The sequence below is a fragment of the Ailuropoda melanoleuca genome, chromosome 16 (assembly GCF_002007445.2).
Source record: "Ailuropoda melanoleuca isolate Jingjing chromosome 16, ASM200744v2, whole genome shotgun sequence".
Lineage (NCBI taxonomy): Eukaryota > Metazoa > Chordata > Mammalia > Carnivora > Ursidae > Ailuropoda > Ailuropoda melanoleuca.
Window position 1 is genome coordinate 61,873,789 of NC_048233.1, and position 16,965 is coordinate 61,890,753.

General features: G+C 34.9%; 1 protein-coding gene across 1 annotated transcript in view; it reads right to left on the bottom strand.

Moving 5' to 3' along the window:
- Nucleotides 1–16,965, bottom strand: part of DCDC1 (doublecortin domain containing 1) — a 426,036-nt gene that overhangs the window by 145,963 nt on the left and 263,108 nt on the right. Inside the window, exons 19-20 of the mRNA XM_034645816.1 lie at nt 16,350–16,484; nt 15,794–15,951 (exon numbers count right to left, since the gene is read on the bottom strand). Coding sequence (XP_034501707.1) covers nt 15,794–15,951; nt 16,350–16,484 — 293 coding nt within the window. The remainder of the gene's footprint in view (nt 1–15,793; nt 15,952–16,349; nt 16,485–16,965) is intronic.

Below are 16,965 nucleotides of genomic sequence, written 5' to 3' on the forward strand. Positions count from 1 at the left end.
ATAAAAGCATCTTCTGAATGGTAAACACACTGCTGTGGACAATCCTGGCTCATGCAGGTCAGCATCCTTCACTGCCCCCTGGCAACGCACCCTTCTTCCTTTCTGGGAACCACCTCTCCCTTAGACTCCGTCCAGGTGGTTCCAGGGAAGCGGACTCCACGCCCTGACAACAGAGCTGACGCACGTGACCTGGGTCTAAGCCAATCAGCACATCACAGTGTTCTCTTCCGAATGGGACCTGACCCAACAGAGGCTTTGTTTATAATTCTTTGGGAATTTCGGGGAAGTTCTGTGGCCCTGAGACCTGAGAACACTTACGGGCAGAAGCTGCTGACACCATGTTCCCTCCTTATGAATCCTGAGGGCAAAACTGAGAAAAATGGGATCTAATCAGTTGAGGGCGGAAACCAACATTTCCCCAGGGCTCTTTCCGAATTACATGCTTAAACCAGTTTGTATTGGGAGTTTTATCACCTCCATTAGTTATACAGACATCAGTTATATTGTTGAGTTCCTGAACTCTTGCCAGCCGGTAAAATGAAAAGCTCCATTACAGTTACTGCTCAGGGCGTGATCCCGGCGTTATGGGATCGAGCCCCACATCAGGCTCCTCCGCTGGGAGCCTGCTTCTTCCTCTCCCAATACCTGCGAATCTTTTTTTGCTCTCCTCTGTCACAACTGAAGCCCTACTCTAAGTACTCTCTGTGATATTTACTTATTGTGGCTGTTTAGCCATGTTAGGCTGTTAGGCATGTATTTTTTTTCAAACTCTTNCTTTTTTTGCTCTCCTCTGTCACAACTGAAGCCCTACTCTAAGTACTCTCTGTGATATTTACTTATTGTGGCTGTTTAGCCATGTTAGGCTGTTAGGCATGTATTTTTTTTCAAACTCTTTAAATGCTATCTTCTATTTTTTTTCCTGTCCTTTCTATAGTACAGGCACACATGAAGTTGCAAAGAATTCTACAGTTTGAATATAATAAATGAAGAAATTATCTAAACTAGTCCTTTACCTGGAAGCAGCAGTACAGCAGGTAAAATTCTAAAAATGGCCGCCAGAGACGTCCTGCCCTAATTCCTGGAACCTGTGAATATGAGCTGTCACTCTCATGATCATATTATGTAATACAGTACAGCCCACCTTCAGGTAGGGAGATTTGCTGGGTGAGCATAATTTACTCACGAATCCCTTTAAAAGCAGAGTTTTCTCCAGCTGGTAGCTGAAGGAGAAGTCAGATTCAAAGGACAAGGAAGATTTGATACACCATTGCTAGCTTTGAAGATGGAAGGGGCTATGTGCCAAGTTATGCGGGCATCCTGTAGGAGCTGAGATGACAGCCAGCAAGGAAAGGGAGACTTAGTCCTGCAACCACACAGAACTGACTTTGACCAGCAACCTGAAATAGTCTAGAAGGAGATTCTGTCCTAGTGCCTTCAGGTAAGAGTCCAGTCTGGCCAACACAATTTCAGCTTTATGAAGTCCTAACCCAGAAAGCCCACTTCGACTTCTGACCTAGAGAACTGGAAGATAATAAAACTGGGAGTTTTAAGACGCTAATTTGTAGTATTTTTGTTACACAACAATAGGTAACTAATGCAGGCCGTTATTACTACAGTAGCATGTGATGTTGATATTTTGGAATAATGATGGGGCACGTGGGTGGCACAGCAGTTAAGCGTCTGCCTTCGGCTCAGGGCGTGATCCCGGCGTTATGGGATCGAGCCCCACATCAGGCTCCTCTGCTGTGAGCCTGCTTCTTCCTCTCCCACTCCCCCTGCTTGTGTTCCCTCTCTCACTGGCTGTCTCTATCTCTGTCAAATAAATAAATAAATCTTTAAAAAAAATAAAAAAAAAATGATAACCTGATCATTTATACATTCATGACAGAGTAAGAGAGATGTTAGAAATACTTTTTTAAACCTTGGAATAATGAAATATGACATTCTAGTAAATCATAATAAGTATTTTANGATAACCTGATCATTTATACATTCATGACAGAGTAAGAGAAATGTTAGAAATACTTTTTTAAACCTTGGAATAATGAAATATGACATTCTAGTAAATCATAATAAGTATTTTACAAGACTTGTAAGCATAATAATATGAGATCTTATGTCTCATATCAGTACGCTCATATATGTTATCTGTAGTCTCACAAGTATATTCATATGTATGTGTGTGTAGATACACTTCAGTATGAAGAAGGAGCACTTCAATTTCAACCTGAACACAGTACACACACAAACACGCACACGTGCACACACACTTTTGTTTACATGTGTTTCCAAGAGTAAAGCAGAAGGCAAAAGAATCTCAAATTTGGGAGTTTAAATTTCATTCTTCCTAGTCAGAGAATTTCCTGCATGTCTGACCCACTTCTTACAAGTGACATAGGCAAAGTCCTCACCTCTCCCACAATTCATTGAATTTGACCCTATTTTATTATTCTTATAGAGAAATAATCTTCCAATATAAGTCTCTAAATATCTTTGTCCAGAATTCTCTATTAAAAGTATGCTAAATACTGTGGAATGCCATTAATAGAGAAACACTTGGTGTCTAGTGCTAATGGTCTGTTTCTTCAGAGGCTCCAGATAACTATTTTTATATGTTAAAAAAAAAAAAAACTTTTCTTAGGAGTATTGAGCCTGCCTAGATCAAGAGTCAGTCAAGTAACTTTCTTTCTGAAGAGCTCTCTTTTCACAGGTATTCTGTTCTTTGCCCTGCCGATTTCTACTTGGGAAAGGTTCGTTTTTCTTTTTTAAACATTTCATTTTGAAGTAATTATAAATTTGCATGAAGTCGCAAAGAAACGTATAAAGAGGTACCATAAACTCTTCTTCCTATTTCTCTCAATAACAATATCTTACACAACTACAGTGCAGTATCAAAACCAAGCAATTGACCTTGTGGCAATCCACAGCTCTTTTTCAGATATCTCCAGTTAGTTGTGTATGTACTCGTGTGTGTGTGCCTATCTCTGTGTGTGTGTGCTGTTGTGTGAAAATTCTACTTGAGATTATTATCAAACACCTCCATTAGGTTTCAGGTTTCTATCCATTGTTTATTGCCACCTTGTTTATAAGAGCAAAAAACCTGGAAACATCTTAGAGTCCTATAATGTGGCACTGGTTACACAAATTAAGATTCACACTAAACAACAATAATATAGGCGTATATTTAATGCTATGGAAAAATGTATACAGAACATGTTAATGTCTGGTGTTGTCATTATCAAACACAAAAAATTAGCACGTCCCCATTTTTGTAATTATGACAATAACAAAACATAAAGGAGAGATAAAAAAATTAACAATCTAGAATTATGTATTTTCCCTTTTCCTTTTATTTTGTTTGTCTCCTCAAAAGTTTAATGGTAAACATGAGTAATAAAAAATAATAAATCATTAAAGTTTTAATCTCTTTTCTTTGTCTCTCCAACTATATTTAAACTTACTTGAGAAACAGACTACCATACTTATTTATATCCCCCAACTTGGTGATATAAGTGATTTGATATATCCAATTTCCTTTGTTCACAAAAGCTAAGAACACATTTTTATAGCATGACTGTAGTTTGTCACCATTAAGTTATTTCTTTGTGAATATACATACTTAGTATGTGTATATTCCTTAAAATCTGAGGGATACTTTGTACTCAAATACTCAATACTCATATACTATGTAGTATAATTCTCTATATCCAATGAGAACTCAAAAATTAATTTTTGAGTAACATTAAAAATGTAGCAGTGCACAGCTTCTCCTCAATGAGATTTCAGAATTTTTAAAGGCAGGAATTGGTTTGCATCTTTATGATATCTTGCATTTAATACTAATATCAATACTCATAATAGGGCATCATTATCATCATAAAAGCTACCATTTACTGAGTATTTACTATGTGCCAGGAATTGAGCTAAATGTTAATATTCATGATATCATTTAAACTTCACAATAATTACTATCCCCCTTTATATATGAGGAAATTAGCATCAGTGATATTAATTAGCTTGTCCAAAATCAAACCATGAGTACTTGCAACTAGGACTGGAAGCTAGGCTAATCTCAGTCCAGATTCTGAGATGTCAATTAGGAAGCTATATCATATCTCTTAATAGAATGGGCACTTAAAAACATCTATCAAATGAATGAGTGCATATAAAAGTGAGAAATTAATGCTTATTAAGTATCCTATATAAATGAATTGACTCTCAGGTATTAGGGAGTAACTGAACAGGAGAGAATACAGTGAACAAAGTTTAACAATGGGAGTAAAAAAATCAAAATCAAATCACAATCTATGTATTCTCAGCAAATGAATATTAGAATATTGTTTTGTCTGCTCAGCTCATCTCCTTGCCTCTAATTCACAAAATGGCCCAATTGGAGACTTTTTGTCAAAAAAGAATAGGCTCATGACAAACATAGAGATGATAATGAGTTATTCAAAAAGCTGTATTCAAATTGATAAACTGATGGGCAACTGAAATGATCAGATGTACCACAACATAATTATTCTTAATAACTGAAGTTAAAAACAATTTATTTTTCATAAATATTTGTAGAGACTATTCATGATTAAAGGTTGATTCCTAGTATTTCTGTTTTTAAAAAAGTAAGAATAATTCTAAGATAGTGTATGTATACTGTATAGTTTGGCTAACTCTGTAGTCCAATTTGAAAGCATGAAAAATATAAAGGGTGGCTTATGCTTTCAGAGAGAAAATAAAATGCTATTAGAAAGTAAGTTTTAGGCCCCTTCTTTGATCACCTAAGTTATAAAATAGAAAATATTTATAAAACAGAAAATAAAAACAGTAATTCAACAAACCTCATAATCAACACAATATTTAAAACCATAGTCAGATTTTTCACTAGTAACCTAGTAGGGGAAATGCTAGTGTCCAAAAAAGTTTTGGGCAGAGAAAATAAGCTGCTTAATAAATATTCAAAGATTGAATGGATGCATTCTGGACAAAATCAAAGATGTTTGTTGCAGTGAAATTCATAAACTTGAAATATTGAAAACTACCTAAATTGTTCAATAACAGAAGAATGATTAAATTGAAGTAATATAATTATCCATAAAAAACAAATGGAAAATTTATATCTGATAAATATCATAATACACATAAGGAATTCAATGTATGGATTTAGCAGCAGATTAGAAAAAGTTGGAGAACTGATGATCGGAGAGACAGGTCTAAAGAAAATATCCACACTAAAGCTTAAGGAAACAAAGGGTGGAAAATACAAAATAGAGCATATGAAACATAGAGTTTAGAGTAAAAAGGGAATTTTTAATATACACATCATTAATGTTCCTTCAGAGAAGAGAGAGGAAATGCAGCTGAAACAGTATTTGAAGAAAAAATTGCAGAGAATTTTCCAAAACTAATAAAACACAGTAAGCCACTGATTCAAGCCCTAAAACCCTGAAGTATTATAAATACAAAACAAGAAAACAACACCAAAAAAACCCTCAAAAACTGCACTAAGAAAAATCATAGTAAAAAACAAATATAAAGAGAAAAAACCTTAAAGTCAGCCAGAGAAAAACAACATTGCCTTCAAAGGAGAAATAAGACTGATACATGACTTCTTAATTAAAATAAACAGAATGGAAGCCAAACACAATGGAATGATATTTTCAGTGTGTNACCCCCAAAAACTGCACTAAGAAAAATCATAGTAAAAAACAAATATAAAGAGAAAAAACCTTAAAGTCAACCAGAGAAAAACAACATTGCCTTCAAAGGAGAAATAAGCCTGATACATGACTTCTTAATTAAAATAAACAGAATGGAAGCCAAACACAATGGAATGATATTTTCAGTGTGTTCTGAAAAAAAAAAATAGACAACCTAGATTTCACCCTCAGTAGAAATATGAAAATGAGAACGTGGAGGTGAAATATATATTTTAAAACAATTTAAAATAAAGAGAATTCATGAGCAGCAGACCCACACTTAAGGAAATATTAAAGGATGTTCCTGAAACAGAAGGAAAATGATTCCTGATGGATGTCCAGAGATACAGAATGAAAGATCAACAGGAAGGTTAAAAATGTGGCTTAGACTAAATGAATATTGACTAATTATGTTTTGTGGGGTTTGAAATACATATAGAATTAAAACATGCATCAGCTTTTTGTCAGAAAGTATATACACAGAAAATAAGAGTTCCAAGGTCCTTGAATAATCTGAGAAGTGGTAAAAAAAATGAATTTATATTGGATGCTGATAGGTCAAGGATGTATGTATAATCTCTAGAATAATCACTAAAGGAATAGTAAAAAAATGTATAACTACCAAGATGGGAGAAAGGGAATAAAATAGTATAAAACATTCAATAAATCCAAGAGAAGGCAAAAAAAGAAAAAAAGAAAGAAGGGAAGAAAACAGGACATAGAATATATTGAACACATAAGAATCAAATAGTAGCATGCTAGACTTAATATCTAACCCCAAGTATCAGTGATTATGTTATAGGAAAATAGACTAGATACTTCAATTAAAAGACACAGGTTCTCATGCTGCATTAAAAAAAAAAAACTATAAGCTTTCAAACAAAGCACTCCTTCAATATAAAGATCAAATATGAAAATAAAAGGATACAAAAATAATCATTCAAACCCTGACAAAAAAGCTGAGGTCACCATATTTAATGAGACAAAATAGACTATAGTCAAAAAAGATCACTAGAGATAAAGAGGAACATTCTATAACAGCAGAAGGTTTAATTCATCAGAAAGATAGCAAAATTCTAAAATTATATGCACTCAATAAATAGCCTCAAATTATAGAAAAGAAATTTTCATAAAATTAATAAGAGGAGAGATATACAAATCCACAATTATAGTGGGAGATTTTAACCATATTTCTCTCAGTAAATGATCGAACAGGCAGACAAAATATCAGTAAGTATACACTGAAAACACATTTATCAAAATTGATTTAATTGACATATATAAAACACTGCACCCCCAGACTACAGAATACATATTCTTTTCAAGTACGTGTGGGTCATTTGTAGAAATTGTCCAGATATTGAGTGGGCCATAAAGCAAATCTCAATAAATGGCAGAGTTGAGATCATAACAAAAATGTTCTTCAACCACAGCGAAATAAATCTATAAATCAATAACATACATACAAACCAGAAATGTTTTATATATTTGAAAAATTAACAAATATACTTCTGAATAATCTGAGAATCAAAGATTATAACAAAATGGAAATGATAATGAACACAGGACATTAAAATTGATGGAACGAAGTGAAAACCATGCTTACAGGAAAATTTATATCATTGGAGGTATACATCAGCAAAAAGAAAGGTTGAAAAAAGTCAGTGAAGATGGGCCTTGCAGAAGGTAGGATTTTACATAGGAAAAAGGACATAAGGGCATTTTGGTCAAGCAACCCAGCATAATCCAAGTACAGTCAGGGCCTGGATAAGAACAGGGAGGTTCTGGCATGAATGTGATGGGTCTGCCAGTTGTTGTTTCGTTTAACTTAGTAGGAAATGGGTAAATACTGAAGAATTGTGAGTCAGTAAGTGAGATGTTCAGTCATACTTTCAAAGTATATCACCAGGGAGGAGTGTTCACGATGAACTACTCTCCCTACAATACATTCCTCATTCTCTCTCTCTACTGCAGTGATTTGTTGAGTATCTCTCTTCCTTGTTAGACTCTATGGGGGCAGCTCTGTGAGGGAAGAAAGTATATCTGTCTTTTCAGTATTGTATCCCCAGTGCTTAGGATGATGCTTGGAATATAGACAATGCTCAATAAATATTCACACATTAATAAATGACTAAAAAATGAGAAGTATGAAAATCAGAATACCATTGTTATAGGTACAGTTTTGGATTGACACATGAGTAGGTCATAAGGTTACAATTATCCAACAGTGAGGATCTTGAATACACATATGAATGATCAGATGAATTCCGTTTCTATTTTCTTATTTCCATTAATTGCACTACTTCATTCATTCATTCATACATTCATTCATTCAACAATCTTGTATTGAGTATCCACTATGTACTAGGTATGTTATGGTCCTGGAGGTACAGATGTGAATAAAACAAAGTTCCTGCTGAAATGGAGTTTACATTCTAATGGGGCAACTCAGACAGTAAATAATTATGTATATGATAGGCAAAGTAAGTACCTTGAAGAAAAATAAGGCAGGGAAAGAGTGATGGGTTGTGAGCATGCATGGCAAACCTGAGACATTGCCAGGAAGCGCAGCTGGCTGGAGCAGAGGAAGGGAGGGGAGAATGGTGTTCAGAGAGATACCACAGACCTGGCAAAGTAGGACCATGTAGCATATTGTAAAGTCTTGGGTTTCATTCTAAAGGAAATAAAAAGTCATTGGATGATCTGAAACTGAGGACTCCCAAGATCTGACTTATGAATACAAAATAATCTCTCTGGCCATTAAGTGGAGAATGGACTGTCGGGGAACAAGAGTCAAAGGAGGCAGACAAGTTAGGAAGCTAACCTACAGGAACCTTGACTGCTTGAACTCTGCTTTCATCCAATTCCATATATTGCTCTAACACTTCCTCCGCCAGTCTCCTCCTTGTCCATCCACATTACTCAAATCTAGAACCTCATTACCTACTACTTTCACTACTATGATACTATATAGACATTCTAGTTTGGGGGCTACAAGTTTGAAGAATGTAGGAGTAGAGTTTCCCACTCCTACTTTGAATAGCTTTATAGACAATAGGGATAAAACAGAAAGATCAACAGTACATTTTAAGATATAGAAATTAAGCAGCATAACTGAAGGTTTGGGCAGTAAGTGAGAACAAAAATTCATCATGAAATCCTTATTCGAAATCCTCTGATAATTTCTGAATTAATGCACCTTTATGGACATAAACCTAATCTTTTGGAATGTGTGATTTGGACTTTGTTTCAAAGAAGCAGGTGCTTCTTTTTAATTTGAAATTAGATTATTTGTTTGTTTTTTTTTAATTCACAGAGAACACACGGGAATTCATTTAAAAATATACCAAAACACAAACAGGCAACAGTATCCCAATATTAGGATATTTTGACTTTTCTAATTAAAAAAAAAAAGAATTATGAGCATCTCTCTGCATCTCTGGAATACACAATAATCTTGTGTTCTTAAATACAACACCATAGTCTTGTATACACTATAAAAGAGTTAAAGGCCAATGCTTAAAGCTGAGCATTTCAATAGCTAGGAACAGAAATTTAAGCTAATATGNTAAAAAAAATAAAAAAAATAAAAAAAAAAGAATTATGAGCATCTCTCTGCATCTCTGGAATACACAATAATTTTGTTCTTAAATACAACACCATAGTCTTGTATACACTATAAAAGAGTTAAAGGCCAATGCTTAAAGCTGAGCATTTCAATAGCTAGGAACAGAAATTTAAGCTAATATGAGATTTTAATCCTATGACGTGTAATTAGATTTAGTGAATATCAGAAGCAATTATTATATTAACATTTTCCTTAATTGGTAAGAGTTCTAGAAATAAAAATTTGAGTGTAGCAATTTAAACAGTTTGTTTTCCGTAAAAAGACAGAGTCTGGCTGTTATCAAAACTGACCCTGGGCGCCTGTGTGACTCAGTTGTTAAGCGTCTGACTCTTGATTTCGGCTCAGGTCATGATCTCAGGGTTTTGAGATTGAGCCCTGTGTTGGGCTCTGCAATGGGCATGGAGCCTGCTTAAGGTTTTCTCTTTCCCTCTCCCTCCACCCCTCCCCTACCTCTCCCTCCCTCTAAAAAAAAATCAAAAAACAAAAAACTGACCCATACATTCACTGTCTCTACAAAAAGTGTGTGGATATCTGATGAACAAAATGAGAAGAATGTTCTAATCAGAAGATGGTTACAGATTACCATCAACGATATGCAAAACTACATAAATTATTTAACAGAATAATAAATCATATGCTATTAAAAACTCAAGAAAATCAGAATATGACTTTCAATTTTAAATACGTGGGTTTTTTACAATTTATAATTATATAGACATGATCATCATTTGTCTGCTTAAAGAACTTCTCATTATTATTAATTTACCTTTCTTTGAAAAGCTGGAGACTATAAAATAGTTCCATTAGCAAGTGCATCTCAAAATTGTTACTGAGAGAAAAACCTTGAATGCAGAAAAAAAACATGTCATTTCTTTCAAGCTTCATTTCTTCTATTCTATAATGGATCAAAAAAAAGGCCTTATAAAAAATGACCATTGCTGAATAGTTTGGATTTATATTCTCTTGGAAAAGTAAATACAACTAAATGAATGCCATATACTCAGTGTTTATTACACACCAATTGTAGCCAGCCTTAATTATACTAGAAGAACTGATTTTATAGCAATTGTAAAAATGTAAATAAGGCTTTAACACTGATTCAGAAATTATATTTTACAAACAAAGCTTTGATTTTAATTTAAACAATTCTCTTAGGGTATGATATGTATTCAAAATGTCCTGCTTTTGTTGCTATTGAAATAGTAGTGATATTTCAGGAAACCAGGAGACAGAAACACCTGTTTCTTATCAAATTACATCTCCTAATGATTATAACAATTTCACGCCCTAGATCAACTTTAAAACATAAATACTACAATATTTACAAGTTTAAATTATTAGATGGAAATCTATTTAAAAAGTAGCAGTGGAAAATGTGAAACAAAATAGAACATATCCTTACCTATTTTAGTCCAAATATTCCTACTAATAAAGTATGTATCAAAGCATCTACGTTAAAAATGCTTTCCATAACGTATGTTGATCCTTATCCTATTGCAAATATAATAATCAATTATTGAAATTTGGAAAATAATAAAGAAGAATTTAAAACTCAATAACAGCTGTCAATATTTGGATATATTTTCCCTCAAGTCACCTGCCCACCTGGTCAGCTATCAATTAATCTTTACCTTTATCCATATAAAATTAGGATAATACTAAACGTGTTTCATAACTTGCTTTGTTGTTAGTATCAAAACTCAGGAGACATTAAAGTATATTTTAAATGAGAAAGATCAAAGGACTTGTAAATTTATATTCTTTTTTGAAAGAGTGAAGTACATGCCAAGTTGAGTCATGAAGAGAAATGTCAGTGTGATCCACAGCAGCTGCTTGCTTCCCTGGGAAGGAAGGGGCTGCTTAAGAGTCCAGTAGCTAGCAAACCCCTCAGTGCTCCACAAAGTCACTAGTGGGAAAAGAACAAAGGCCTTTCCAATGCAACTAACACAGATGTGCCCAAAGGCAAACTGTCAGAAACAGTTAAGATGACAGCTACTCACAGTTCATTATTTCCTTCTCACAGGTCACTGGGTGACAAGCTGGGTCAGTGTGCTTTGTCGGCTGTCCCAGTCCTTCCCCACCCCCTATTCAATTTGAATAAGGTAAAGGGCTCCATCGGAAAAACTAATGTAAACAAACACATTCCAGACACTTAAAAATGCCAGAATACAGCATTTATTTTATTTTGGACTAAACTTAGAATTAAATGTACTCACAACTCAGTTTATCCAAGCAAGAAGACAACCGCATTGCTATATCTCACTGATAGAGGCAGAAAAAACATTTTAAGTGCTACTAAAGCAAACAAGAAAATATAACCTATCATGAACTAAGAACTTCAGATTAAAGACCTCACACAGTAAGAGAGTTTCTTTTTTATTCAAAAAAATAATTTTTTTCCAATTACAAAAAAATAATAATAAAGATCAATAATCAGACTGCTTTTCACAAATGTTTGAAATGTATATCAAATTAAATGATTCCATAGATGGGAAAGCCTGGTCTGTGGGTTTGTGGTGATTGTTATAGTATTTTTTTAAGGCTATAATTCAAAATAACCCACCCATTCAAAATGGCAATAGTCCAATCAAATTTTTATGATGTAATACACATAAAATATTAGTAATAACTTAAAATGACTATTCAGTATGACGACATCCTGTTATAAAATCATTGGAATAAATACTACTAGGAATGAATAATAAAACAGTGGTTAAGAGCACGGTCTATAGGTACAAATGGCTGTGGGTTTGAATCCCATCTTTCACATCTCCAGCTGTGTAACTGAGCACATTATGAAATCACTCTGAGCCTCAGTTTTTGCATCTTTATGAATTTTAAGAGTCCCTCCACCTTCAGATTATCATGACAATAATTAAATAAAATTATCACACTGTTATAAGAATAAGTACTTTCAGTAGCAGTGGACACTTGGTAAATATTCCACAAAAGACAGCTATTAGTTACTTACCACAAAATTTAGTATATACAAAGCTGAACTGAACCACCTTTCGAGGTGGGAAATACCTTGGCTAATCATGACAAGTTATAGTCACCTTATTAGAAAGAGGTTTTTAAAAATCTCTAATCCATTCAAGTGCAAGCCTTGTAAATCAGTAAATCTAGGCTGTTGGATTCAACAAGAAATCAGGGGTTCACAGTCTCCTTTTATATTTTCTACCTCTTATTTAGCCGTCACTGAAAGCTGCATATATTGACATATCTTTTATTATTTCCTTTCTAAACTGTTCCACTTTATTTAAAGGTCCCTTTCCAAGATATCCAGTCAAAATGATAGGCCCCATTTGAAAGGCTAAAGATTTGGAATAATCACTAAGACAAGAACATGAATGGCTAGGCAGAATAATATAGAAGCTAAGAAAAAGACTTGGGGCTCAGATAGGCCTGGCTTATATTCCTACCTGGAAGGCCTTCAGCAAAGTAACTTAATCTCTCTGTGGCTCAATTTCCTTATCAGTGAAAGAGAGATGAATGACTCTATTTTACATCCCACATAGGTTATTGAGCAATAATGCACATGAAGCACTTAAGCAAAGTCAGTATATGCTATTAAAAATTGAAGGTTATCTTTCATTTTCACATACTACCTGCCAATAACTACCAATCTCTCTGTCTTTCCCCAAATTTGACTACTTGTGGTTCTCTCCTTCTTTGGCTATTCGAAGGAAATACATGCATTTATATCTCTGTATCTTTTTATTCTTTTCAATTATACGTTCTTTCTCCAGATTATTTGCTCATTAATGGTTTTTGTTCTAAAATTCTATTTCTTTCTTCAATTTCCACAACTCAGATCATTTCACAGTATTCCTTTATTTTTTGTAATGATTTTATTCCGTATTTTGTAAAATTATCATTGATAAAAGCAAGAAAATGCAAAGCCCTCTTTTAAAGCTGTGATAATATAATGCACCGATTCTCTTATATTTGGACTGCATGCAAACCTAACAAGACAACCTAAGGTTCAAAGTAATCAATATGCCAAATTCAGTACCATGTTCTAATTTTGCCCAACAATTCTTTCCAAAATGGGAGGAAAGTAATTGCTCTAAGTACTTACTCTCTACTCAAAATAACTTTGTTAAGGAACAGAAAGAAGGAGAGAAACTGAAATTACATCTATTATGGTAAATTGTGGGGGTGGAGAGGAGAATGAGGATAAATCCCTGTGGCTTTAAGAAAAAAAAGAGGACTGGAAGAGTTGCTATAGCCTGAGACACAAGTCCTGAGGGATGCTCACTAAGATAAGGACCCCGGGAATTTTCTTATGAAATAAAATCTCAAACGTGTTTAGTCAATCCCTATTGACTAAAAATCACAAATCTAACCACAACCCTATGAGAAACTGTTTTCTACTCTACTTGTTTTCAGCACATTTTCAAAAACTACTCATTGCGGGCTTACTATATTCCTGGAAATTCAAAGACATGTAATTCTAACAATTCAAACAAGTATTATGTTATGTAACTGACGTTAACTGCTTTGTTGTTTGTTTTTCTGTTTGTATTGTGGGATTTTTGGCTCCCTAATACTATATGCCTTTCTCCCAGTGTTTCATTGTTAGACTGTACTGTTTCAGGGGAGATACAACCAAAAAATACAGAAGATAAATCCCTCAACCACTCAATGTGCTCAACCCTCAGAGAAAATATTTCCAGGCTGGGGAATGAGGGAGTCAAAGAGAATTAGGTGAGTTATCACTGGAGTCCCTGCACATTGGCCCACAAGGACCTGAACCAGCAGGAGACAAACATGGAAATCCCCTACAGGTTTCCGAAATCCAGGAGCAGCAGGAACCTGTGCCTCCTTGAGTAGAACCCAGGATAATGACAAGCCCCCTCATGCCCTCAAAAAACATAGAGTAGGGGTGCCTGGGTAGCGCAGTCGTTAAGCGTCTGCCTTTGGCTCAGGGCGTGATCCTGGCGTTCCGGGATCGAGTCCCACATCAGGGCTCCTCTGCTGGGAGCCTGCTTCTCCCACTCCCACTCCCCCTACTTGTGTTCCCTCTCTCGCTGGCTGTCTCTCTGTCAAATAAATAAATAAAATCTTTAAAAAAAAAAAAAAAAAAACGTAGAGTAGTAATGGCTGCCAAGTGAGTCTAGAAAGGCCAACAACGGTCTCATAAAACCTTATTTAAGTTCCCCAGTGGCCCAGTTTTCCCTGAGTTCCTGTTTTACATGAAAACTTCGAAGATTACTCCCAAGGGCCTGCCATTCTAGTGACCTGAACAGAGAGGCCTGGTTGAATTGCTGGGGCTTTGTGGCCATGTTGTGGGGTATCGGAGAGTTGAGAATCTTATATACGATTAAAAAGCAGGGGCGCCTGGGTGGCACAGCGGTTAAGCGTCTGCCTTCGGCTCAGGGCGTGATCCCGGTGTTGTGGGATCGAACCNGCTCCCAAGGGCCTGCCATTCTAGTGACCTGAACAGAGAGGCCTGGTTGAATTGCTGGGGCTTTGTGGCCGTGTTGTGGGGTATCGGAGAGTTGAGAATCTTATATACGATTAAAAAGCAAGTAGCGGGAAAAGAACTAGAACTTAGTTTTTGTACAGGTCAGGGATATTCCCAGACTATGATACAGCAAGGTACTAAATTTGTTCTTTTGTTTATCTGTGCCCTGTCTTACTCAAAACAANTAAAATAAAAAAATAAAAAGCAAGTAGCGGGAAAAGAACTAGAACTTAGTTTTTGTACAGGTCAGGGATATTCCCAGACTATGATACAGCAAGGTACTAAATTTGTTCTTTTGTTTATCTGTGCCCTGTCTTACTCAAAACAACGAAACTGAAGTGAGGTTTAGATAACAAAGAGAATAAATTGAAAAGTCCCTTTTGTTATCAGGGGAAAAAAATTTCCTCTCCTCTTAAAATTTGAGGCAGGAATATATAATTTAAGAATATAAGATAGCTTTTAATTGAAATAAAAGCTGTCATATTGCATACCTTAAACTTATACAATGTTATATGTCAACTCTATCTTTATAAAGCTGGAAAGGTTTTTAAAAAAGAAGCTAAAGTCAATTTTTAAAATTATCACTGCTTAAGACCATCCAATGTGCATTTATCCTCAGGTCTAAATATAATAATCTTGTCATGGAACACAAAAAGAATTGTCTATACGGGTCTAATGTTCTTAAAACCTCTTGGTATTTTCACAATTGGATATATGCTCAGTATCACTTTAATTATGCTCTTTCAGAGTATTTTAGTGAGATCCCAGGACAGCAACCCTTCCTAAGTATACTTATAAACAATACCATGCATCAAACTTTAATGAAATACACATAAATGTCACCTCTCTTCATCAAATGTGACCTGAAAATGAATGTGCTTACAAGCCAAAGGGCTTTTGAGATATTTCAATAATCTTCAAGAAATCAATCTTACATGAAACTGAAGGAAAACATCGAATGTCATTGAGCAATAAAGCTCTGTTCTGTCAATGCCCTACCTCTGAGCAGAAGCCTTAGGATGTTTCTCTTCCAGTTTCCTCACCAGTGCCACGGTCAGCTGCTTTGTCTCTCCAAGAGAACCTTCTGGCATTAAATGGGTATCTGAAGGCTCTGGCAGTTGCTTCAGACCAGGGATGCTGGCACTTTCTTGCAGAACCTAAGAAATGAAATATAACAATAATGTAGCTAATTTTCATTGAGTGGAAATATCTAAGCTACATATGCCCCAAATTTAACATTACACTTTCCAGGGTTCCTCCAGTCTTCCTCATTCAGCACAAAAATCATTTGTATGCAACCAGAAGAAAAGGCAGCGGTCCTAACGAAAGCTACAAGGTCATCCACTATTTAATAAAATAATGTTTATATGAGTATATATAGATGTTTATATAAATATAAACGTGCATATAGAGATTTATGTGTATGATTTTAAACAATCAGTATCACTAAGATGTGAATTTGTGCTTGTCTCCTGAAAACAACTTGAAGAGTTTCTCTTTTCAAAATACATTTTAGAGATCTATTTCTGTCTTGCCTCTGGCTCACTACACTGACCTCTTCTGCTAAGCTGCTACCATGTTTCTGATGAGTTGTAGTCCAGGCACCATGGTGAATGGGATACTCTGTCTGGGTCACATCCACTTGTCCAGTTAGCTCCTCTAGGTAGGTCAGAACAAACTGAGGATAAGCCTGGAGGAAAGGAAAAAAAAAAATAAAAGTAGTACTAGCCTTGTCAGTAACTGCCAATAATCTATACAACTGGAATGATGAGAGGATAAATTAAATTCATAGCAAACAGATCTGACTTTAATGCACCTTATTATCCACTTCAGATCAAAATGAAGCCAAATAACTTTAATATTAGGTTTTCAGTTAGTTGTTTAATCTGATCAAGTTTAACTAGATTGCTAATCTTCACTCTTAGATGATAGTATTAAAATATTAAAGCCATCTTATAGAATAATAATAATAATAGCTAACATTTATTGAGTTATTTCTACATACAATATGCAATTGCTGTATTGTCTGAGAATATTCAATTCTGCTCCAGAAGACAAGAAAACAAATGGGATGGATGAAATTCATTAGCTGCATTAAGCATAGATAAGCAAGTTAGTAAGCTGAGGGGTATCAGACAGAAAATAAGGAGAGCATAAGTCTATGAACACAG